Below are 24,267 nucleotides of genomic sequence, written 5' to 3'. Positions count from 1 at the left end.
AGGGGAGTACGGAGGTCGATGGAATAATGGTGACTTACCTGGGCCTTGCGTACCTGCAGACCCTTTATCAACCAGACATAAAGGGGTGTCGTCTTGACCTGCCCACCTCTAGGTAACAGAAGGAGGTGATTTGTGTAGAGAATCAGTTGGGGAAAGTAGTAGCATTCTAGGCATGAAATGCATAAATGACTTAATGGGGTGGCAGAAAAATAGCTCTGTGTGTGTGTAGATGATAGACTCACCTTGACCGAATGTGGAGGACCGAATGTGGAGGACAAAAATGCTAAGAGGAGAAAACGCCAGGCACGTGAGATGCAGGAAGAAGTCAAAACATAGAAGTGTAATTGGAATCTTGAAGAAACTCACTTTACTCTCAGCCTTCCGTCTCCCATTCATGCTGTGTCCTCTCTTTCATTAACAAAATACATACGTGTGGAATCAAAGTAGTCTCAGTTTGTGGCCTTCGCTCCAGTGCCAGCGGCTCTGCACCGCGGGGCGCGCCCCGGAGCCTGTCTGTCGCCCTGTTTCTGGCAGCGAGGGCCGGGGCAGGGGAAGGCGGACTTTGGCATGAGAATAAATCTGCTTCCGTCTTAGCGCTGTTGGTTTCTCCTCCCAGTTCACTAGCAGCGTCAGTTTAGGGAAATCATCCTTTCCCCATCGGCTCCTCCTCAGCTTTCCTTCCGACCGCCGTGCCCGTCTGGGATCCGCGTGTCCGCCCGCCCGGGAGGCTGCGGGCCGGTCGCCAGCGCGCCTGTCCCCCGAAGACCTCGCTTCTGCCTGGAATGGATTTTCCCTCCGTTACGTGTTTTTATTGGTCTGTTATTTTCCTTTTATCAGTGTCCACACGTGCGTAAGATGCTGTCGGCAGGGCCTGGCCGGGCCCACGCATTTGCTGTCGGGCCGCAGGAGGGGGAGGCCGCGGAGAGCCCGGCGCCGGCTCCCTCTGCGCTTGGACCCGGTGCTGTGGCCCTGGTGGAGCCGCCCCGTGTCCCTTCACCGCAGTAGACGTGGTCACGAGCACGCGCTGCTCTTCCCTTCCTGTAGCATGGCTTTCTCCGCGGCTCCCGGAGCCCTGTCTTGTGTCTTCCCGTGGTGAGCGGTATTTACGGTTTCGATGGGGACGGCAGGCGCTCTGTAGACATCTGTCTCCCTTTGCCTAGCTGTTCTTGCGTTTCTCTCAGCCAGCGTTGTGTAGTTTTCAGTGTGTGGGGCTCCCACATCTTTTTTTTCACTTGTTCATATTTTTTGAGGCCAGTGTCTTTTTTTTTTTTTTCATTTTAACCGCACAGTGCTCATGGCTCATGCAGAGAAGTCATTTCATTTGGGGGCCTTGATCCTGGATCTTGCTGAACTCTGTTAAATCTGCTACTGCTCATTGGATTTTCTACATCCCAGACCATGTCATCTGCAAGTTTTGCTTCTTTTGTTCCCATCTGGAGGCCCTTATTGCACAGACTCGAGTTTGCAGTCTGGTGTTGACTAGAGTTGCTGAAAACAATCATCCTTGTCTTGATCCCGAGTTTAGGGAGGGGCGTACAGTCTTTCACCAGTAGGTATGGTGGTCGCTGTAGTTTGCTTTTAATGGTGAAAAAATGCAGAGTGAGTCTGAGCCAGCTGGACTGAGTTTACATGCTCTCGACTGCGTTGGTAACACCCAGAGCATCCCAGTCAGGAGCCCTGGAACACGCCGCCTTCAGGTCTGACCGGGGCGAAGACCTTGGCCACATGAGTGTCATGGAGCTTCTCTCCAACCTATGTGGTCTGGTGCCTGTTGGCCTTGACTTCTACCAAGAACACAAGTTTGTTGTCTTCTGTCTTCTCCATGGCTAAGCAGTGGCCAGAGGGACCTTGATGATGGTGTAGGGGTCAAGCCTGCTTCTTGGGTTGCCTTTGGAGTCTAAGTGTCTTACACCATTGAAAGGGGCGGGTGGTGGACAGAGGGTGATGGAAGCTGGGTGACATGCAGACTTTTTTCCTACTTTTTTAGCACCACTTTCTTGGCCTTTAAAGCTTTTGCTTTGGCTTCTGCTTTGGGCGGGGCAGGGGCTTCCTCCTTCACATTCTGTGCCATCTTTGTGAAGTTTTCTTTCTCTTTTCTTTTTGTTTCATCCAGTTAAAAATACTTACCACCTTTTTATTTTCTGCTTTAACCCTTGGGTTTTGGGAGCTGGGTGGTTTCATTTTCAAGTATTTGGGTGACTTTCCAGAAATCTTTCTCCTATAGATTACCAATTTAATAACCGTTGGGGTGAGCTGGCATACTTTGTGGGGCTGAGTCCCTGTAACTCTGTTGAGATCTGTTTCACGGCCCAGAACATGGTCTGTGCTGTAACCAGCCCACCGCACCTGACAGCTGCTGTGTGGGGTGGAGTGTCCTGTGCGTGCCATCACCTTGCTGACCGAAGCGCCGCTCCAGTCTTGCTGCTTTTGTCTTCACACTTTCTAGCAATTGTTGAAAGGGGGACATTGGAACCTCTGATGATAACTGGATTTGTCTCTCTGTTTAATACAGACTCTTAGTCAGCAGTCCTGCTGTTAGCGCAAGCCCACCCTCCTGCCCCTAGAGGTTCTTGGCACTACTTGAGCCTTTGGGGCATTCTGAGTTCTAACCCTGCTTTTCAGTTGCTCTGCCTCTTGCTAAGCATTCAGCTTTTCTGAGAATTAGCACTGTTCTTCCATTTCCAAAGTGTCCATGCTGTTATTTTCTTTGCTCTTGTGGGTTGTTGACTTAAGGAATGATTTCTCTACTGAGGGGGGTCTCTGCAGGGAGCTGAGGTAAACGTGTGCATTTGGCATACCATCCTTTTTCAAAATTTTAGGGCATTTTTATTTAGTATCAAAAGAATACAATGAGATTAGCAGACATTTTGAAAATAAATGGCCGAGCCTAGCCCAGTCACTTGCAATTTTCTGTTTCCTTGGCTTTGCACCTGTGCACATGTACTTTGATTTAATATTTGAAATAGTTCCACCATAGTACAAATACAGTGTGTTCTCTGCTTTTTCTAGATTTTCAGATAAATATTTCTCCCCGTTGCTCCTAGTATTTCTGATCATCCTTTCTGAAAGTCACTGAATGTTCTATCTAGTGCATGGACATTTCATGGTTGACTCAAAGTCCTTAAGGAATTGTTTGGTTTTACATGAAAATCAAGCTAATACTTTTGCAAGATTTTTAATATATAAACATTTTAAAGATTCTTGGATGTTCAAGTGAAAACATGAAGGGCGAGGGAAAAATACATCCTTGGCACCTGAAAAGCTCTTCTCCATCATTAAATGAGAGCCAACAGTGGTGGAGAATTGCTGTGAGTCAGAGGCCTGGGTTTCCTGCCTCGCCTGTTTCAGTCCTTGCTGCAGGCTTGTGCGAGCTCCAGTGTTAACCCTTTTCAACTGAGGATGAGTAGAGTGTGTCACTTGGCATCATCATGAGTCATGCAGTCACATGCCCCAAGATGACACTGTGGTCCCCAGGTCCCTGCCACCTGGTGATGTCATAGCTGCCGTGAGGTCAGAGCTTTTGACTCCAGCAGCCTCAAACACCTGTGTCTGCTGCATTTCTTGATGGCATCATTTCCCCTTGTGCTTGATTGAATTTCACTCCTTCTATTCATCGTGGCCTCCAAACCTAACAAAATCCAGTGCTGCTGTGCAGGTAAGAGTGCAGGTTGAGTGACTGACCTGGCAGTGAAGTTAAAAGTGATAAGGGACTAGGGAGTAGAAAAGCAGTAAGGGTGTGGCTCAAAGCCCAGCGTGTCCCTTCTCATCAGAGCTGTCATCCCTTAGAACAAGAACAAAGTGGCTGGAAGCTGTTAAAGATTCTGCCTCTGTCAAAGCAACAAGCACAAATGCAAGAAGGGCCTGTGTCAGCTGTGCAGAAACTTGCAATGGCCTGGGTGGGCCTAGACTCAGAAGCACCTCCCTCAGCACCATGACAACCACCACCAAGCACGAAGTTTGTTTTCAATGTTGAAAGAGGAGGCTGGACCCAACTGCCATGTTGAATTTAATGCAACCTTTGAGTGGTTTAAACCATGCGGGAATCATTACTGCATAACGAGAGTGAGTGGCACTGCTAGTAGTACTGTGGAAAGGCACCTGAAAAATTCTGGGAAATTAAATGAACTGATTGTGGAGGGAAATTACTTGCCAGAACAAGTCTTCAACATGGATGAAACCCTCCTGTTAAGGAAAGAGATATCTGGAAAGACTTCCATCCTTAAGATCAAGTGAATGCCAGGTTTTAAGACTTTAAGGAGGGCAGTCTTGCCCAGGCGCCATGTTGCAGGCTGCAGGTGAAAACTGCAGGCTGCAAAGGATCTGGTACAGTGAACCCCGAGGCTTTCAGGCCTGTCGGTCAGCACCGCCGTCGGCACACTGCAGGAGCCGTAACAAGTCGTGGGGACCCGGCTCCTTCCGAGACGCCCTCCTGAATTGCTATGCCAGCAAAGAAGAGCGGAAAGTAGTGCTTATTATTGATAATGCTCTTGGACATCTTTTTATCGGTGAGCTTCATCCCAATTAGAAAGAAGTGTTTCTCCAAACACTCCCTCTTTGATTCAACCAATGGACAAGGAGTTAATGGCAGCTTTTTTAAAATATATAAACCCTGCAGTAGGTGCCAGTGACATGGAACGTAATCAGGAAAACCCAGCACTTTCCTCCTCCATAAGAGGATACCGTGAGAAAGGTGTAGATGCTTGACCTGTTGGAGACCCCCTTTTTCCCCATCCCCAAGTTCCCCTGGAAAGGATCACCCATCCACTGAATCCTCTGGGGTCCAGGGACTCAAAGGTGCTCAGGAGAACACAAAGACCCATCCGGCACCTTTCAAGTGAAGAAAAGGTGGCAGGTAAGGGTGGGACTGGGAGAGAGGAAATAACCCACAGCTCCAGTCCCCAGTCAGGCTGAGGTCAGAGTCTCCTGTTCTGCGCCTGTGGTTCTAGGGGAGATCAGGCAGGGCCACCCCATGACCCTGGCTTCTGTGCGGTCGGCCCGTTGTTCACGGGAAGTGGCCAGGTGTCAAGTGTCTGGGATCTTAATGTTTAATTTCAAAATATTTCTTTCCACCACTTACCCACCTGCCTCTTAAACTCAGAAACTCTGCTTCCCTTGCAGTGTCTGCTCGTTTATAATTATTTTGCTTTATCAGTTCCATCTGCTTTGATTTCTTACCTTGCTCAGATACGTGAACTTGTCCAGTAGCTGTCTTTATCTTTCTGACTTGGTCTGCGCCGTGTCATTCCCTCCAGCTCCTGCCATCTTGTCGTAAATGGCCACATCTCATTCTCCTTGTAGCTGAGTCACTTTGCCTCGTGTGGATAGACACACCTTCCTAACCCAGCCCCGTCGGTGGGTACGTAGGTTGCTTCCACGTCCTGCCTGTTGTAACTAATGCTTGTTGTAAGCATCATGGAGCAGAAACATTTTAGAGTAGATGGTTGCATATTCCTCAGATAGACACCCCCAAACATCGATTTTTAGTTTTATTTTTTAAATGCAAACATCAGCTTTAATGGCAACAACATCGATGCTTTGAATTAAACTTACAGACCTGGATGGGGACTGGACTTGCATCCACAAGCAAAGGGCTCAACATTTGGGAGGAAGAGAGAACAAGGAAAATGAAGGCACAAATCGCATAGCTAGAGCTGGCTTTTGCCTCCAGCAGTTGGCACCCAAACACTTGGAGGCTGCAATTAGCACAGGGAGAGTGTGCCATAAAGTCTGATTAAAAAAAAACAAACAAACTTGGAGACCTGATTTTTTTTAGCGACCTAGACTATGTCATTGGTGTTTTCCTGTAGAGGAAATGGTTTGGCAGGGAGGGTGGTTCTTACATGTGCATTGCAGCTTATTCTTGTACATTTTTAGATTTTTTAAGGTAAGTCCAGACCACTTTGCCAGATGGCTGCTCCAGTTCACATTCCCACCCGCCTGAGTTAAAGCTCCTCTTTTTTGCATCTGCTCCAGCACTTATTACTGGAGGTCTTTTTAATGAACACCATTCTCATGGGTGTGAGATGCCATCTCCCTGGGGTTTTGACTTTCATCTTCCTTGTTGAAAGTGATGATGAGCATTTTGAGGACGGATAGCTACTGCTAAGGCCTATGACCTGGGACGACCTTTGCCCGGCCTACTGGGCAGCTGAGGATGACTCTGATGCAGTTCCGGAAGGATGACATCATCATGTGCATCCAGATCCTAGCTTGGACTTGGGGTGAGCTCACCAATGAGTGTGGGAACGACATCTGGAGAAGACACTCAACGTGTTTGTCCGTGACGTCAAAGGGTTTGCTGAGGATGGGGTGACGCAGAAATCATCAAGGCCTGCGGAGATGGCAAGCACCTTCCACCCCTTGGGGTGAGGAGGACATTGAGGAGCACCTGCAGGAGGTTCCTGGGGAACGGACGATGAGGGACAGGAAGGCATTGCTGAGGGAAAGGCGAGAGCCAAGGCAGATGCAGGGGAAGGGAAAGAACCCCAAGAAAAATTCACAGCGAGGGGGTTAACAGAGCCTTTGCAGGCCTCAACAGGTCCCTTAAAAAGTCTGGAAATGTGGGCCCCTAACATCAAAAGTTTTTTTTTTTTTTTAAAGATTTATTTATTTATACATACAAGAACTGGGGCACAGGCCAGAGGCGCGGGGGTGTGATTGGATTCACCAGAGACAGAGTGGGGAGCAGAATCGGCAGACTGACTGAAATACACTGCTGAGGGGAGAAGCGGGCGAGACAGGAGAGGTCTGCTGCGCCATGTGGGTAGCTCCCTGGCCAGCTGGGGATCGAACTTGTGCTGCAGAGGCTACGGATTGCTTCATAGTGAGGTGCTTAACCCCTTGCGCCACCAGGGAGGCCCCCAAAAGTTTTTTTTTTTAATAGAGTTAAAATGTTCATGGCGTACAAGTAAAAAGTTAAAATGTTCATGGCGTACAAGCAAATGTATGATGAAAAAAGAGGAACTAGCCAAGAAGATCATCATGAATATGCTTCTGGAAAACGTGATGACTCTAAAAGAGCCTCAGGCAGGTCCTTCAGATGTGTTCCAGAAGAAGGCTTCGTTTCCATGGTGATGAGACCTCCATGCAGGTTACTGCCAAAGAAGACCCTCCCGCAGGAGGAGGTGTGGAGGTGGACATGGTGATATTAACCCCACCCTGCGTGGGCCTGGGCTGCGTGTGTGGGTGTCTTAGTTTTTAACACACAGAAAATTAAGTAAAATAATGTCTGATAATTTTAGTAGGAAGAACTTGGAGAATATAAGGCTATGCACAAAAAATATTTTTGTAAAGCTGTACGTGTTTGTGTTTTAAGCTGTGTGTTATTACAGAAGAGTCAGAAGGCTTAAATAGTAAGAAGTTTCTCAAGTACAAGAAGTTACGGTAAGCTAAGGTTAATTCGTTGTTGAAGAAAGAAATCTTTTTAGTTGTGTTGCCTAAGTATCCAGTGTTTATAGAATATGTAGTGTCCACTCCGGTCCTCGGCCTTCTCACCCTCTCCCTCACCCAGCAATGCCCAGTTCTATAAGCTTCATTTATGTTGAGCGCCCTGTACAGGTGCATCATTTTTATCTTTTATACTCTTTTTTTTTTTTTTCTTCTGGCCTTTTCCATCTGTTTCGATACCCAGATCTCTTTGTGTTACAGTTGCTCGCACTGTTCAGTAACAGGATGTGCAGGCGCCATCAGCCAGGTAGCCTAGGTGTGCGTTCCCACAGGGTGAGGTTGTCCAAGCCATGCCTTTCTCAGAATGCACCCGTCTTCGGTGAGGCATCGGCGTCACAGCAAAAGCTGGAGCCAAGGCTGTTAACCGCTGTGCTATTCAATTTGTGGTCTTTCTTTAGCTTAGAACAAATAAGACTGGAACTATTTGGAAATTGCCTTGCAAAAAAGCATTCTCTGCAATGCACGTATACTTCTTAGCAGCAGAAAACTGATTCTGACCTGTTTCAGCATCTCTATACCGCGGCCCCTCAGAGAATGCAGGACGAAATAGGCTTCATCACGGTGCTGCTGGGAGCCTGTGGTCATTCAGTCACTCAGATTCATACAGCATGCAGTCGGGGGCTTCCTTGGAAGAACTAATGTCTGGAAAGCAGAATCCCCATGAGCGGGGCTGGGGTCTTGCTCACACTTGTGGCCTTTCTTCCCTGCAGAGACTGATGAGCGTCAACTACCTGGGCAGCGTGTACCCCAGCCGGGCCGTGATCACCACCATGAAGGAGCGCCGAGTGGGGCGGATCGTGTTTGTGTCCTCCCAGGCAGGGCAGCTGGGGCTGTTCGGGTTCACAGCTTACTCGTCCTCCAAGTTTGCCATCAGGGGCTTGGCCGAAGCTTTGCAGATGGAGGTAAAGCTCTGTTCAATTTTTTTATTTATTTCTCTCCACTCGACAGTAGACGCCTCTTTTGCGGGTAGCTCCTTTACACGTGTCGTGTTAAATCAGAGATTTGTGCTTCGACATTAGTGAAAGTGAATTGACCCACCCTCTGCGTTTAGTTTCCATTTGTCGTGGTAGAATGGTGATAGTTATGACAGATGCAGAATGGTCGTGAGGGATTTGCTTGTTTAATATACAAAGTGCTGTTAGTAGCTTCATAGTGCTGTTGGACTGACGCCGTGTGAGTATGCGTGAGGTTTACCAGGTGCTTTGTTCAGTAGAGGTGTTTTCTCCGTGTGCTACGAGGTGGGCATCTTGTCACACTGGGGGTGCTTAGAGAGCCTCATATGTATCCAGAATCACATGCTGCAAAGGGCAAGGGAACGTTCTTTCAGTTGCTGTATACACTGCGGGAAACTGGACACTGCATGGTGATGTTGCAAGCCCAGGAGAGAATTCAGTTCAAGATCTGTGTTCTTACGGGAAGTGTGTGGTCTGGGGTCCTGTTGGGGACTTAGATAAAAGGTCAGGAAAAAAAAATTTCTGTAAAGGAAAATAGTAAATATTTCAGTCTTTGAGGGCCAGACAGTGTCTCTCACAGTAACTCACGACTCCCCTGGTGGCAGGGAGGCGGCCACATGCCACAGGTAAATGAACAGGTGAGGCTGTGTGGCTGTGCGGGGGAGGCGACCAGAGAGGAAGAGGATGTGTGTGTGTGTGTGTGAGAGAGAGAGAGAGAGAGAGAGAGAGAGAGAGAGAAAGATGGATGGGTGAGGGGTCCGCCATGTGATTATGGATGGGAACTAGACCTTGGTGGCGTGATCATGCTGTAGAATGCACAGATGTCAATTTATGTTATAGACCAGTATTATGCCAAGAAAAATTTATTAATAAAAAAAGAAAAAGCAGGGCCTCCCTGGTGGCTTAAGGGGTTAAGACGCAACCTATGAAGCTGTCCGCAGCCACTGAAGCATGTGTTTGATCCCCGGCCAGGGAGCAACCCACACGGCACAGCAGACCTCTCCTGCCTTGCCCGCTGCTCCCCTCAGCAGTGTATTTCAGTAGATTCACCTGTTCTGTTCCCCACTCTGTCTCTGGTGAGTCATCTCACCCCCCACACCTCTGGCCTGTACCCCAGTTCTTGTATGCATAAATAAATAAATCTTGGAAAAAAAATAAAAAAAGAAAAAGCAGGTAGATGGCCAGACTTGGCCTCTGCACGATAGTTTGCTGCCCTTGCTTTTGAAAATCCCCTGGAGAAGCGCCAGTGGTATGTGGCACTGGCACAGCTGTCCAGATGCTGGGCGAGTTTCGGGGTCCAGAGGGTGCTCAGGCCAGAGGCAGACTCCTGATGTGCCACCTGGGGACCGGCAGACGGGGGACCTTCTCATCCCGACAGGACCCGGCTGTACATGTCCTTCCCATCAGCTCGCCCGTCGTCTTCCTCGCTGGCAGGTCACCCCAGGCGGGCTCCGCCAACTCGGCAAGGATATGAAATCTCAGATGAGAACGCCTGTGTGTCTTCTGTCATTTTTCCCTTGCAAAGCGATGTGCATCGCCATTTTTATTTTTATAACAACTCGAGAGATGGGAGGCAGATGTTGTGATGCCACCTTGCAGGTCACAAAGCTCAGTTTTCCACGAGTTCCTCGACTTGCTCCTCTCTTGTGCCGCCCGAGGAGTGACCTTAATTCAGGTCAGGATGTGCTTGATCCATCTGGCTGCTCGCCCTCGCCCTTCACTTTGGCCTTAAAACCTGGTCGGTCCAGAGGTCCTTAGGGAAGGGCAAATCTGCTCATTAGGGTTTTTTTTCTCCCTGCGTCTGATCCTGCACAACCACTTCAGGAGTCGCTGGTTGGGGCGCAGCGCGTGACCTGGGCGGCCTGCTCCACTTGGGTCACCAGAGATGTTAACAGAGGAGGGGAGGGAAGGCGCTGCCGGTGCAGACAGCCCCGCGAAGCCTCCTGGTCACGAGGTGATTTGCAGCCGCAGGAAGCCCGGGCCGGCCAGACGTGGCTCCAAGCTCGGCAGCCATTAAAAATGTCCCCCTGTAAGCAAAAACTAAAATGAACAAGAACCATGAAAAATAGGTTTTGGGGCAAGTAAATTCAATAACCAAAGTCGAGTGTGTTCTTGGTAGAAGCCACAGTCCTTGTTTCCCTCCAAGCTGAGGGTGTTGTGTTTCTGAAGCCCGGGGAAGCCAGTCTGTTTGGGCAAAGCGATTGTGTTTTCACAATAGAGTCGCTAATAGAATTGCTCCAGAGCTAAGTCCCTTTCGTAATCCTTTTCGGTTTAATTAGCTCTTAAGTCTTCCTGTCTTCCCCACCCAGTGCCCCCACACTAAAAGCAGGACCCTAGAAACGGGTTATGTACAATGAGTAACTTTGAAGGGATGCTTTGTTGGCATTTTTTTCTTCAGCTGAGGCTTTTTAGGTGCAACTATATCATCAAAAGAATTTTAAAGTTAATCATTTTGGACAGTGGACTTTTGAGGTGGGTGGTTGCTGAAGATTTGGTAGCGCAGACAAAAGAAAACTCGGTGGTCTCCTTTCTACCCCTCCAGTCCTGATCTCGCGCCCCCTCCATCTTTCCCAGCTTGGTCTGAAAGAGCTTGCATTCGGGAGCCTTCTGTCTCCAGCTCTGCGCTCTCCAGCCCCCTCCCGTCCAGTGGGTGAGGAAGACACATCTACCTTGGGGTTATTTTGATGACAGATCAGTTCATAAGCCAGTGGTCATCTTCCTGATTGAGGGCGAGCCAGATGACGGAGAGGACACCGGGAGGGAGTGGGCAGAGAATGGGCCCCACAGGGCCACCGAGGGGCAGGCAGGGCAGGAAGCCCTGGGTCGCATGGCCCCGGGAGAGTGGGGCTGTCTGGAAGCCGGCGTTGTCTTGGGCGAGGACAGGCGAAGCCAACCTCACTTCCTCTTCTGCTGGCGTTAGGGGATCAGTAGCTTAAAGGAAGGTGAAGATAGTTTAGTGTATTTAGATCGCAGCAAATTATTTGGCCAAGAGTTTCCAAAGACCTTAAGCTTCGGGACGGCAGGAATTCTGTTTAGTTCACTTCCTTCTGCTTTGTTCTTGGGAGGGTACTGGCACACGCAGTCCCTGGGTAAGTGTCTTGGGATGAACAGCTGAGCCGGTCAGGCTGCTCACCTGGGGGCACCTGAACATAGGCTGAGATGATTATTTGGGTTCATGATTGCACAGAGGCTCCCAGCCTGGTTTCCCCCAACCCCAACCCCAACCGCCTGTGTTCTCAGCCCAGGAGAAGATTGTTCTGAGTCCTCACTTAATGGGGACCTGGGATAGGGGCGCGGCACAGAAACCACCGTGTCTGAGGAGTCTGCTCAGGCCTCCCCCGGCCGGCCTCTTAGGCTTTTCTTGCTGCTGTTTTCCTCGGGTCTCTGCACAACAGAGGGCAGGCCTATGGGGGGGACAGTTTTTTTTTTTTTTTTTAATGGTTTCTTTTTTTAAAGATTTATTTATTCATTTATACAAGCACTGGGTACAGTCAGAAGCGCAGGAGGGTGAGAGAATTCACCAGAGCCAGAGCGGGGAGCAGAGCAGGCAGAAGGACCGAAGTACACGGCTGAGGGGAGCAGCGGGCGGCAGGAGAGGTCTGCGCGCCATGTGGGACCCTCGCTGGCAGCCATGGATCGAACCAGCTACAGAGGCTGCGGGCAGCTTTGCAACCCAGCGCTCAACCGCTGCGCGGGGGGGTGGGGGGGGTGTCAGTTTTTAAAGTTACCATCTCAAAAGCAAGTGGAAGAGAAAGTGCTTGCTCATCAGCCTCCCTGGCCCCAGTCCCGGCTGTTCATGAGCAGAGCTGGACCTTGAAGCTACATGCCCGTAGGTGCCAAGTTGGGGAGCTCTCACGCCAGCCCCAAACAGCAGTGCACCTTCCAGGAACTTCTGCTCGGGTGCCTCTGACACCCCTCCCCCCAGGGCACAATTGCTCATCCCAGAGGGATTGGGGAGAGAAGGCTGTCATCGAGGGTGCCCAGGCCGCTCTGGCTGTGGGTGAGGGAGCAGGAGTCCTCTGCCGGCTCTTGGCGCCCCACTGCCTGTCACTTCCCTCTGCCAGGACTTCTTCATGGAGGCCAATAGCCAACCAAAGTCATGGCAGAGATTTTATTCCCTTATCTTATTGTATTTTTTTTTTACCCTCCCCCCTTGTATTTTCTTTTTTAATTGAGGTAATGTTGGTCTATAACTCTGTATATGATTTGGGGGTACAGGTTCACACCTGGGTTTTTAAAAAAGGAATTATAATGCTTTTAATCTTTTTTTTTAATTGTTCATTTTTGGACAGTGTTTGATTTCTCCCCTCATGTGTAGTCCCCAGAATTTTGCCATCACCCTAACACCTGTGACCATTTTGTGCTTGTCTCTCCTCTGTTTTGACACCTCTCCCTCTCCCTCCTCTGCTGAATGCCTCACAGCTACGGTTTGCCTGCAAGTTTTGTCTTTTTCCTGATCCTTTGGCTTCCCTATATTCCCCCTGTAAGTGAGACCATCTGATATTTTTCTTCTTCCTTCTCACTTCTTTCACTTAGTCCCTCCCAGCGCCATCCATGTGGCCACAAATGTCATGACTTTATCTTTTTTGATTGCTGAGTAATATTCCACCATGCAAACATACCACGTCTTCTTGATCCATTTGGCTGTTTGGGGCATTTACGTTGTTTCCAACTGTTTAGTGTCGTGAGCAATCAGGGCAGGATTAGAGCAGGGAGCAGAGCTGCTCCAACATGGGGGCCGTGGGAAGGGTGGTGTGTCTTGGTTGATCAGCAGGTGACTCTTATGGAATTCTTGGGGGTGTGTTTATGGCAGGACAGTTAAGTGTGGGGCCTGGTGGTGAGGTAAACAGGTCTCAGCACCTGTTCTTACACTTGGAGAAGCAGGTGGAGTTCCAGAGAGGGGAGGGAGATGTGAAGAGAAGCAGGGGCGGGGGGTGGGGACCAGTTTTCCCATGTAAATAAGGATTGAGTTTGTCTGCAGGGGATGTGCTTCCCTGGTGGTGTGATTGGGGGTTCCGGCCCAGGGGCAGAATCCTGTTTGTGGGTTCTGCAGAAGGAATCTCTCCTGACTCCCTATGGCATTGGCTCCATAAGGAATTGCAGAATAGGCAGACATCTTGGTGCACGGTGTAATTCTGTGCCTGGGTTTGGGGAGGCACAGCCAGGGCGGGGGCAGGGGTTGGGTGATCTCAATACTCGTGGCTAAAATCATCAGAAAAGCTTGATGCATGGTCTGAGGGTGGAGAGGCGGCCCTCCCTTTGCCCTGAACACCCGACTGGGGCACAGTGGGTGGGAAAAGTCTTCTAAATAATCTTCTGGGGCAGGAGTTTGCCAACTCAGTCAGTGGCGGTTCACATTGGCCTCGTTACCGCTTGAGAAAATCAGGCCAGTGTCTATGAGGGATGCCAGCCGCCAGTGCAAGTTGGTAAGGGAGGGTGCGGGATTGCCTCTGTCACTGAAGGGGCGCGTGTCCTTTCTGCACTGCAGGTGAAGCCATATAATGTCTACATCACAGTTGCCTACCCGCCAGACACCGACACCCCTGGTTTTGCAGAAGAAAACAAGACAAAGGTGAGCATTCCTCTGCACCCCATTTTGAGTCTCTGTATTGTGAACCCCTCTTCTGAATTTGTCTTTCCAGCTGCCAGCCCATCTTATTTTTCATAAGTCAGCAACTGAGTTCCTGTCAATTTGTGTACTAACTGGATGCCTCTAAACTTTCTGGAACATTCATTTGAAATCTTGGGGAATGCAGCCCTATTTTCAAAGAATATGCTTTTTGCTACTATCATTGAAACCTTATTTAATTAATTAGGGTTTTTTTTTTTCTGATAGAGGGTACAGTTTTTAATTAGTGCCATGATATTCTTGAAAAATAGCATTCTCTCCCTTGAACTGAAGTACCTGGCTACTGGTTGATTGTCTCCACTGGGTGGTTTAAGGGGCACCCCAGACAGCAGGCCTTGAAGCTGGTCCTGATCCCATCCCTCACACCACACACCCAACTGACCTGCAGATCTTCCTGGCTCCATCTCAGAACACATTTCCAGTCCTGCCTTTCATTTCTTTAACTGCATGTGTTACTACCACCCCCCTGGCAAGAGCCACTGGTATTTTTACCTGAACCACCACTGAAGCCTTCAAATGACCTGCTTTTGTTTACAGCCTCAGGGGTCTCTTCTTCCTAAAGTAGCTAGTGAACCTTTAAAAGCCTAAGTTGGATCATGTCACCTGCCTGGTCAAAACCCTTTTGTGTAAAACAAAAACACCCCCAGAGACCCAAAACCAGTGCAATAGAATGTTCTGGAGTGAAAGCAATGTTCTGTCTTTGTACTCTCCAATGTGGTGACCACATTGGAAACCTGGCTAGTGGGACTGAGACATGGAATATTAAATTATGTTCGGTTTTAACTAATTGAAAACGAATTGGTAGTGGCTGTGTGTCCTGCTGTGGGAAATACTACTTTTTTGCTATTTGCACTGTATTTCCTAAGATTTTCACTTACTTTCACATCTTTTTGCTGGTGACATACACACATGTGCTCAAAAATTCCTTAATTAGGAGTTTCAAAATGACAGTAAAAAACAAAAAGCAAAAAAAGTGGCCTAGAACAGCATCTGGAGGTGTCCAACGTCCCCTGTGGCCACCTGCCCACATGTCTTCTGCTCAGTCTCGTCCCTTCTGCTCCTCGAGCTTATGTTTCCATCTCTGCCTGGACATCGCCGCAGGACACCCCTGGCCCTCTGTGTCTCCAGTAGCACTGCCCGATTGCTCACTATCCCCTTCTGTGGCTTCCCTTTTCTCCCTGGTCTTGTCACCACTGGACCTTCACATTACATGTCGGGGGGGTTGTCAGTCATCCGGAGCCCAACAAGCTTTGCACTTTGTTCACAGGGGCCCTTTCTACCTTGTCACAAGTAGTGTCTGAGCAAACGGACACAGAAGTGGGGGAGAAAGGAATGGGTCAGAACTTGCTCCCCCCAGCACGGGCTTTGATTGCTTTTGTTCTGACAGTATTGCTTCATAATTGTGAATCACAGTGATGGAAGAATCAGGACTTCATTCGCTCTGGGCTGTATGCTTGCAGAGAGATGTGTGTGACTTGGAAGTTTTACCTCCTTCCTGTTTTCCTTTGACTGGACCTCTTTTAAAATTACTGCTGTCTCAAAGAAATAAATTTAAGCCAAATGTCCTGCCTTGGAGTAAGCAGGGATCTGGTACGCAGACTCGTGACATTTGCTAAGCTGTCCTTTAGTTAGAAGCCAAAGCTGACAAAGGGGGTGATTTCCCTGCGAGGACTGCATTCTGTTGTTGAGTTGGGTTTTTCCCCTCCAGTCAAGTGTGGGAGACTCTTCCAGTAAACAGAAGGTGGCCTTGGTCTGGGAGCCACATAGGGGGCGCACACGGGCTTTTGAGTCTGCTGCGTGTCTGGCCCCGTCCCGTTGCGCCAGCTGGTGGTCGGGAAGACTTAGGTGGTGGCACCTTCGAGAGGGCCTTTCTCTTAATTCAGGTTCATCAAGAGCGGGTCTGATTTTTATGAAGTGTGCTGCTTTTCTATTTTAAGAAAGCACATTCTGGTTTTTATTTCATTTAATTTCTTCACGCCTACATGGTGAATCAAATGTATGGTTTTGTGCAGCTTAAGACTTTCATTTTGAAACTTCTCATTGAAACCCCATCTTCAGGAATTTTTGGGCACATGTGTGCACATCACCAGCAAGAAGATGCAAAAGTAAATGGAGAAAGACCCCACCCGCCAAGACATTAGGAGTAAAATGCAAATAGCAAAAAAAGAAAAAAGAAAAAAATAGCAAATGCGCAAATAAGCAGACAGGCAGGGATGTTCAGAGAAGGGAGAGAGAAATTATTGCCAGTTCAGCATTCAGGGGAGGCGTTTTGAGCTAAGTAACCACCGAGAGGGACCTTGGACAACTTTTGAAGAACAAAGGCCCAGATTTGGGGTCTGACGCTTTGGCCTGCAGCAGACACGGAGCCGGGCCGGGGCCCTCTTGGTGTCTCCTCTTCCTTCTCTCTCTCCTGGCCTCTGCAGGCCCCTTTGGAGATCCTGGCCATAAGAGCACCTGCTCAGCAGGTGTGGGCAGGCTGTGGGGTCTGCGAGCACCCCCAGGCAGGTGACTCCAGCACCAAGGATTCAGTTGGTGGTGTGGTGTTCTCACTCCAGCCCTCTGGGCCTCCCTGGAGCTAAGACCATGGAGGACCACGTCCTGCAGAGTGGCCAGGGCCCCTCACGTTAGCGGCTGGGCTGCATTTTATACAGTCACCAGGTAGACATGAACTTAGAATCCAGGTGGATTCTAAAATAGGCATCTTCTCAAAGATGGAAACTGGAATTGCTTATAACCGAGAGGGGGCTGTCAGAGTTACTTATTTCTAAATGTGACAATCAATGATGGTACCGATAAGTCCATGTTTTCCCACTTTTAGCCTTTGGAGACTCGTCTTATTTCTGAGACCACGTCTGTTTGCAAACCAGAACAGGTGGCCAAACAAATTGTGAAAGATGCCATAGTAAGTACAATCCTTGTTTTGTTTTCGGGGTGCGTGCTTGTAGCACCATGTTTCTGAAAAGACATTTGTCCCGGGACTGAATCCCAAACATAAAGACCAGTGTTTATGTCCCTCAGATGCGTTGCACCTTATACTTGATTTTACTTTTCTTCCCTTGGATGCTCTTGATCCCCTGTTAAGTTGAAGGCTCCTGAAAACCAACAATAGTTCCTAGTCTTAGGAGCAGATTGGACCACCTGAAATGGCCTCTGGACCCCCAGGGTTTGTGGACCCACATTTAGAGCCTGGTCCCTCCGGCCGTTCAGCCCGTCTGCCAGGGCCGTGCCAGCTGGTGAGCCCTGCAGCCCTGTTCCCCCTAAAACTCCTGCGCTCACTGGGGTGTTGACTTGACGCCACATTATTACCTTTGCCTCTTTCTTTTCTCTTCCTTCTATTCAGCAAGGAAATTTCAACAGTTCTATTGGCTCAGATGGGTACATGCTCTCGGCTCTAACCTGTGGGATGGCTCCAGTAACTTCTATCACTGAAGGGCTCCAGCAGGTAAGCCGGCTCAGGCATCTCTCGGCCCCTGGGTGCCTCCTCGCCCTCTGCAGCGCCTCCTCTCCCTCCAGCCCCGGCGTCGCTCTGACCAATTTCTGATCTTCCTAGAGCTCTCACCTTCCGTGTTGCTTTTTCCAGAAAATGCCAAGACTGCATTAAAAAATTAGTTAGTAAAATGCCTTGTACTAACCCTGTGTCGGCACTTCATTAAGCTGCATTATAATTGCTTTCTCTTGAGGTCCTCCCCCCCTTTTGTTTTTCTTTTTAAATGGCTTTAGGGTTATGGGCGTCCCCCCAATGTGTGACCTCCCCCACTTCTTGTTATCACGCTGCCTACTCATGGCCGGTTGTCACTGCTGAAGAGCCAGTGGAGACACGCTATTCCCTGAGGTCGTGGCTTATGTTAGACCACCTTGGTGGTGGTCATCCATCCAGTGGGTTTAGACAAAAGTGCGGCGACATGTACCCACTTGTACCGTGTGCCCCAGAATGTCCACCGCGCCCAAATTCACCTGTGCTCGGCTGTTCATCCCTCCCTGCCTCCTGCCGCGCCCTGGCGGGTGGTTACCCAGCTCTCTGCAGCCTCCAGAGTTTCGTCTTTTCCACCTTCCCTTAGGCTTTTGCAGTTCTCAGAGTTCTCCTTGCACACGTTTCAGAGAATCAGGTTGTTTCCAAGGCTCGTTGTCACCAACAGCAGCCTCACGCGCCACCTCCCGTCCCACCTGCTCTGCTCGGAAGCAGCCGCACACTCTGCCCTCAGCGTTTCCCCTGCCTGCCTCCCGTCGCCGGATGAAACGCTGAGAAGGCTCTTTGCTGGCTCTGCTGGGTTGGGGATCAGGCGATGACAGCGCCTGTGAAAGATGCAGGTTCAGCTCTCCTGCCCCTCCTCCCGCCTGCCCTCCACGCTCCCTTCCTCCTTAGTTGTCTTGTGGTTTGGGCGAGGTCCACAGCCGAGCGGATCATTGTACGGCTCTTTCAGTGCTGTTCCGCCAAACGAGGTAATACACGTAATTAATATTTCCTCCTCGTGCACCCTCTTATCCTCCCTGAAACTATTATCGACCTATTTTATGTATTATTAATGACGACTGTCTTCGTCCCTGCTCAGAGATACCAGACACCGTCAGCTTCAGCTTCTGCAGGGAATTCCCCCTGAGCCGCCCGACCTCCCGCCAGAACCGGCTGCCTGGTCTGGTGCGCAGCTCCTCCTCCCCTGGGGCAGGTCGGCCTGGGAAATTATCAACATTCAAAACCTGAAGTTCAGTTCCCCCTAAATGAGTGTCCCTCTTGCACCTTGTAAAGTCAAAATATCATTCAGTCGAACCATCTGAGTCGGGACCGTCCATGTTCTTAGCACCTGTTACAGGATCTGATCACGTTCATTTTAAACCAAGAGCCTTGACTGGTGTTTGGTACTCGAGATGCTGAGCACATCTTCTCCCCTGCTGTGTCCCTGTCTCTTATGAATACCTGTCTTCAGGGCCTCCCTGGTGACCTGGGGATTGAGTCCCAGCATTATCACCACTATGGCCTGGGTTCAGTCCCCAGCCAGGGAGCTGACCCCATAGGGTGCAGCTGACCTCTCCTGTTTTGCCCGCTGCTCCCCTCAGCAGCGTATCTCAGTGGATCTGCCTGTTCTGCTCCCCACTCTGTCTCTGGTGGATCCTCTTGCTCTCCGCACCTCTGGCCTGCACCCCAGTTCATCTACACAGGAGAAAAAAAAAAGAATATCTGTCTTGTTGTGTCATTTGAATCGATGAGTCAGACTGACCCCCGGCCTCCCGTCTGGTCTCTGTGTGTGAGGGACAGAGCAACAGGTTCTGAGTCGGTGTTAATGGTGACAGTTTCCCTTATGCTTGTCGTCAGAGCTGATCAGCAGTTTGCCTCAGAAGCTGTTTGTTAGAGAGAGACATATCGAAAATCCCTTGACACGAACTATTGTGCTGGTGCATGAGCTCAAAGGTCTGTCTGTCTTGCAGGTGGTCACCATGGGCCTCTTCCGAACCATCGCCCTGTTTTACCTGGGAAGCTTCGACAGCATAGTCCGTCGCTGCATGATGCAGAGAGCAAAATCCGAAATTGCAGACAAAACGGCCTAATTCTCATCCCTTGGAGAAAGACTGTGTCAAAATAAGTTGAACAGCTTGCTGCTACCTGGGACCCAGTTTTTTGACCTACAGACACTTATGTGATACTTGTGAATACGTGAGATGGGACCAGTCTCTGCAGAGACCTGGCTGCGAGCGGGGTGGGGCTCCTTCCCAGACACTGTCACTAACACTATGCAAACGCGGACGGGCGCGCGGGGTCCTCGGCTCTGAGCCGGAGACGTGAGGATGGTTTGTGCGCGGGGTGAAGAGCAGAATTCCAGAGTTGTCATTTAAATTTTTGCTATTTATTCCTGTATATCACAACCCCCCCCCCCCCCGAGATCAAGTGCAGAAATGCACTTTATGACTCATATGAGGTTTTGAGGATTTTTTTTTTTTAACATTCCATGAAAGGCAGTTGATGGGTTTCTGGGCTTTTTTTTTTTTTTTTTTTTTTAAACAAAACAAAACATGGTGTATTTTAGTCCAGATGAGTTTTATGCAACACCAGAGAGCCTGAATGCACAATAATGTCCCTGGCTCAGGTGGGCCCTCCTGTCTTCTCTCTCTCTTTGATCCCATGAAACTCCCCGGGGGATGAGAGAGGCAAGCCGTGGAGGGAGGGAGTGACGTCTTCACCAGGAGGAAAGAGAATAATGCTTTCTTGTCTGCTTTAGACACAAACGCGAGGGCACTTTTTATTTTCCATCCGCGGGGGAAGGCAGCCTCCGAAAATGTTTTCTGAAGAGAAATAAAATCTTAGAAGCTTAAAAGTTTACAATTTCTTCCATGGCCATGACGAGCTAGGCCCCTGCATTCCCTGATGGCATCTCCAGTTTTTTTTCCCCGTGTCTTCCATTCTAGTTTTGCTCATCTGCTATGATATTTTTGTAAAAAAAAGGAAAAGAAAAGAAAAAAGAAAATAATACCCATTCTGCTTTTTTGACTTTTTAAATTCATGAATGAATTAAACAAATGAAAAACTTTAAAGTGTGACCTTCTCGTAGCATATATGTAGCTTTTAGGAAAGGTTGACGAGTCTATTTAAATTTTACTCAGTGAGAAAAATGTAGGGCGACCAGGTCGATTTTGAAGATGCTCATTTTCTGAAATGAAATGGTCACTCCCCCACCCTGGCCGTTCTTTCTGTGACACCCCCACCTACCCGAGACATCCTCTGGGCGCTGCAGCCCCAGCACAGCTGGGGAAGTCCTCTTGGCCCCCCAAATGTTTCCAGATTACAGGGTGTGGTTTGGTTAGTGGGGTTCCACAGTAAGTGCCTACCGGGAGCATTAGCCACTGTCACCTGCTTTGTCCTCTCGTCTGTCCTGTGTGCCCCGCGGCCTCAGGACGGTCACCCTTATCTTAACCCTCCCCTTCCTCACCCCCCAGACACAGGAGCACATTCCAGCTCACTTTGGTGAGAAAAAAAAAACCACTACTTTTGAAAAGGGGCCTTTTTTATTGTTTAAAAAAATTCTGCAAAAGACTGAGACCTAGAAACGATACCAAACCATTTTGCTCTTGAGACTTTGCACCTCTTCACTTTAAAAATGACTTCATTTTTAAGAAGCAAGGTGTCTCATGATTTTAAATCCCTGGTGTCTTTAATCAAGATCTGAGAGCGGCATATTTTAAAAACAGAAAGACAAGAAGCCGTTCCTTCATATCGAAGTGACCTCGTGGCAGTGTATGCGATGGGTTGATGCCACCATGGTCTCTTGCATCTTCCGTCTTCATTTGCTGGCCACGCGGGGTCTCAGTCTCCAACACGGAGTGATGGCTGCAGTTCCCTAAGTTGCAGAAAACAGTTACATCACTATCTGGATGTTTCCCAATCTTATTCTTTCCTCATAAGCGCTGCTTGAATGTTGGCGCCGGCTACTGCTAGTCTGTATGAAAATGAGTCCAAGATGGCATCTCCTTTAATAGGACTCTTCCCGGTGGCCTTCTCCAGGCTCATTTCTCAAGGAACCTTCTGATAGTGCTGCCACCTCCAGGTAATCTACTGCCTGAGCAAATGGACAGGCTTGTCAGGGATGTCAGAGCCCTGGTCCCTTATCCTGCAAAATATGAAAACTAAGGGTTTTTTTTCTTTCTAATTTGGCACCATGTTCATTTGGTAAGAAAACCTAACTTGCACAAATGTGAGGTTATTAGGGTTTCTCTTTATGCCACTCCATGGGTAGTTGATCGGTTTTGCCTGAAGAGCTGACTTCCAATGGGTTTGGTTATAGGATTGCCCCCACACTGCAGCTGTTTTGTAATATGCAACTTATGCCCCATGTTAGTTTTTTAAAAGCTCAGCGGTGGTGAATTCTAAAACACATCTGTCCTGCAGAGTTTTGGGTAGAGGGTTGTGGACATTTAAGCAGCTTCATGTAACGATCTCACTTCATCCCGAACATGAACTAATACAAGGCAGATTCTGTTTTATATCTCGGGGGCTCAATTCCTATACAACATTTTCTATGCTGAATTGTTTTTCTGCTCAGAGGAAGAAAAAGTAAAAGCCCCAAGTTAGATTATTAGGGAAGATGCCGGCCTTTTTTTTTTTTTTTAAGGGATTTCATTGATCTAGCACTTTCTACTATGCCCTAAAGTAGGTAAACATTACCTATGGCAGTAAGAGCTTAATTATTATTCTGTTGAAATGTTGGCTCTCTAAGTGACCAGCAACAGCTTATTATGCGAGTTTCAGTCTTGAAGTGCCTGCCTCTGCTAGGTTTGGTTGTACCATTTTCTTATGTGTTTCTGAGGTTATTTATTTAAAAATGTTTACTGTCATTCAGCCATAGAAATTCCAGAATATGCTCAAGAACCCTTCATTATTTAAAAAGGCAAAAACACTATCCTCATTTTTTTTAACGTAAATAAAGTCAAAGGGATTGTTCTTTTCTGTGTTTTTTAATTTAATTTTTATAGCTGAAAAGAGAAGAAATTTAAAATGCTGTTAATGATGACCTCTTTCCAGTCATATGTACATGTGTTTGGTTAAAAATCTTTATCTGGATCTGGGAAACCATGTAGTGTTGATTCTTAGAAGTGGAACTTTGAGAGACTGTTTCTAATATTTAGATGACAAAAGCATTCTGGTAATAGTTGCTTCAATTCAAAGAATTGTATGTCTTTGTCTTTCTAAAGGAAGGCAATACCATTATAATTTTTTATTGAATTATATCATCAGCAGATTTAACTTTATTACATCATGTTCTAATTTAAACATGTCTTACTGAATTGAGGACACTTTTAAATATTCATGCTTTTTGACGTAAGATGCTTTATATCCCTCTCACTTCTTTAATTCTAGTAACTCAGCTTTATAAAGTACCCACTAACCACAGACTGCCATTTTCTGGACTGAATCTTGCTGTTCAGATTTAGTTCAACATCGTGACGACAGATTTGATACTTTAAGAGGAGATAATAGCTATTATATTTTACCCTTGACTGATACGACAGTTCTAATGACATTTTTAAATTGTTGCGCGTGCACATGGCTATTTTGATAAATATCAGAACTTGTGTTGGCTACTTTAGATGCTTTTGTGGCAGAATTGTAACCTAATTTTAATATCTTGTATTTCTGAGTCACAACAAAAAATAAATGGGGAACAAGCTTTACAGATTTGAAAACTTATTTTCTAGCAATTTGCATTTTTAAAGAGATACCTAAGCAAAACACAGCCCCTCCATAAGGTTACCCCAACCTTGCATCCTAAACACTTCACAACGCTTAATTTTTGCCATTTTCTAGGAAGTAATATTTCAGATTAAGTCCTTGGTGTCCTGAGTTCTTGTTTCAAGTATTCTGTGTTTGTGGGACATGGGAGTTAAGGGGTGAGAAAAAAAATACAAAATTTCAAAAATCTCTTAAATTACGTTCCAGGTACAAATAGATTTCCCATATTTTAAATTGTATTCTCACTGAGCCAAATCTCAGACTCTGAAGGGCATAGAAAACTGACACGTAAAAGAACGCACCTTCCTAGGTCTCAGCCCTTAAATAGAAGTTTGGTCACTCTGAAGGGAGGAGGCCTCCATGGTTTGCAAAGCAGCGGATATCGGCGGCATATGATAGCACTTGATCACTTACATTTGGGTGTTCAGGTGAACTTGATGTCTGTTCCACTCCGGATTTATACCTCCACTGTCCTCCTTCAACACATATTTATTGCCTCCTGAGATGGGGATCCAGGCACCGGGGGTACAGTGTTGCAGAAACAGTCTGTCCCTCCAGGTGATTCCAGTCCTTATTTCCTTCCCACCCTCTGCCTGCATCCCTCTTCCAGGCCCTGAACTGCTCCCCATTCCTTTCTTCTTGGGACCCCTGAATTTTATGCCAAGTATTTGAATGCCATGCACTATTTTAGGCTGGAAATGGAGAAAGGAAAACGGGGTTCCTGCCTTCCAACTGTTTCTAATCTAAAGGGAGAAACATGCCAGAAGTCACACTGTCCCCAACAATGGCTGTGATTAAGGTATTAGAGCTAATGTGGAAAACATAACCAGTGCCCAGGGTCACAGTGTGAGCACTATACATTGAACTCACACTAAGTGTGTGAGTGGTACTGGTTGGTACCTCCGATTCCCGCCCTAGTGACAGTGCTGTTTACAGTCCCATGTTATCAATGAGGCACCAACAAAGGGAGGTTAACTAACTGGTCCAAGGTCATAGCTACTAAATGATGGAACTAGACGTGGATC

The 24,267-nt window shown here is 48.0% G+C and overlaps 1 protein-coding gene across 1 annotated transcript in view; it reads left to right on the top strand.

The window, feature by feature from the left end:
* KDSR (3-ketodihydrosphingosine reductase) overlaps positions 1-19,569 on the top strand; it is a gene marked incomplete at both ends in the record, with an annotated part of 33,144 nt that extends 13,575 nt beyond the window's left edge. Inside the window, 5 exons of the mRNA XM_084251864.1 lie at positions 8,157-8,348; positions 13,888-13,971; positions 16,847-16,930; positions 17,369-17,470; positions 19,450-19,569. Of these exons, the coding sequence (XP_084107990.1) occupies positions 8,157-8,348; positions 13,888-13,971; positions 16,847-16,930; positions 17,369-17,470; positions 19,450-19,569 (582 nt within the window). The remainder of the gene's footprint in view (positions 1-8,156; positions 8,349-13,887; positions 13,972-16,846; positions 16,931-17,368; positions 17,471-19,449) is intronic.
* Between the last annotated feature and the right edge of the window lie 4,698 nt (positions 19,570-24,267).

Source organism: Talpa europaea, assembly GCF_964194135.1.
Source record: "Talpa europaea genome assembly, chromosome: 13".
Classification (NCBI taxonomy): Eukaryota; Metazoa; Chordata; class Mammalia; order Eulipotyphla; family Talpidae; genus Talpa; species Talpa europaea.
Note: the sequence above shows the minus strand (reverse complement) of the source record. Positions and strands in the feature narration are given on the sequence as shown.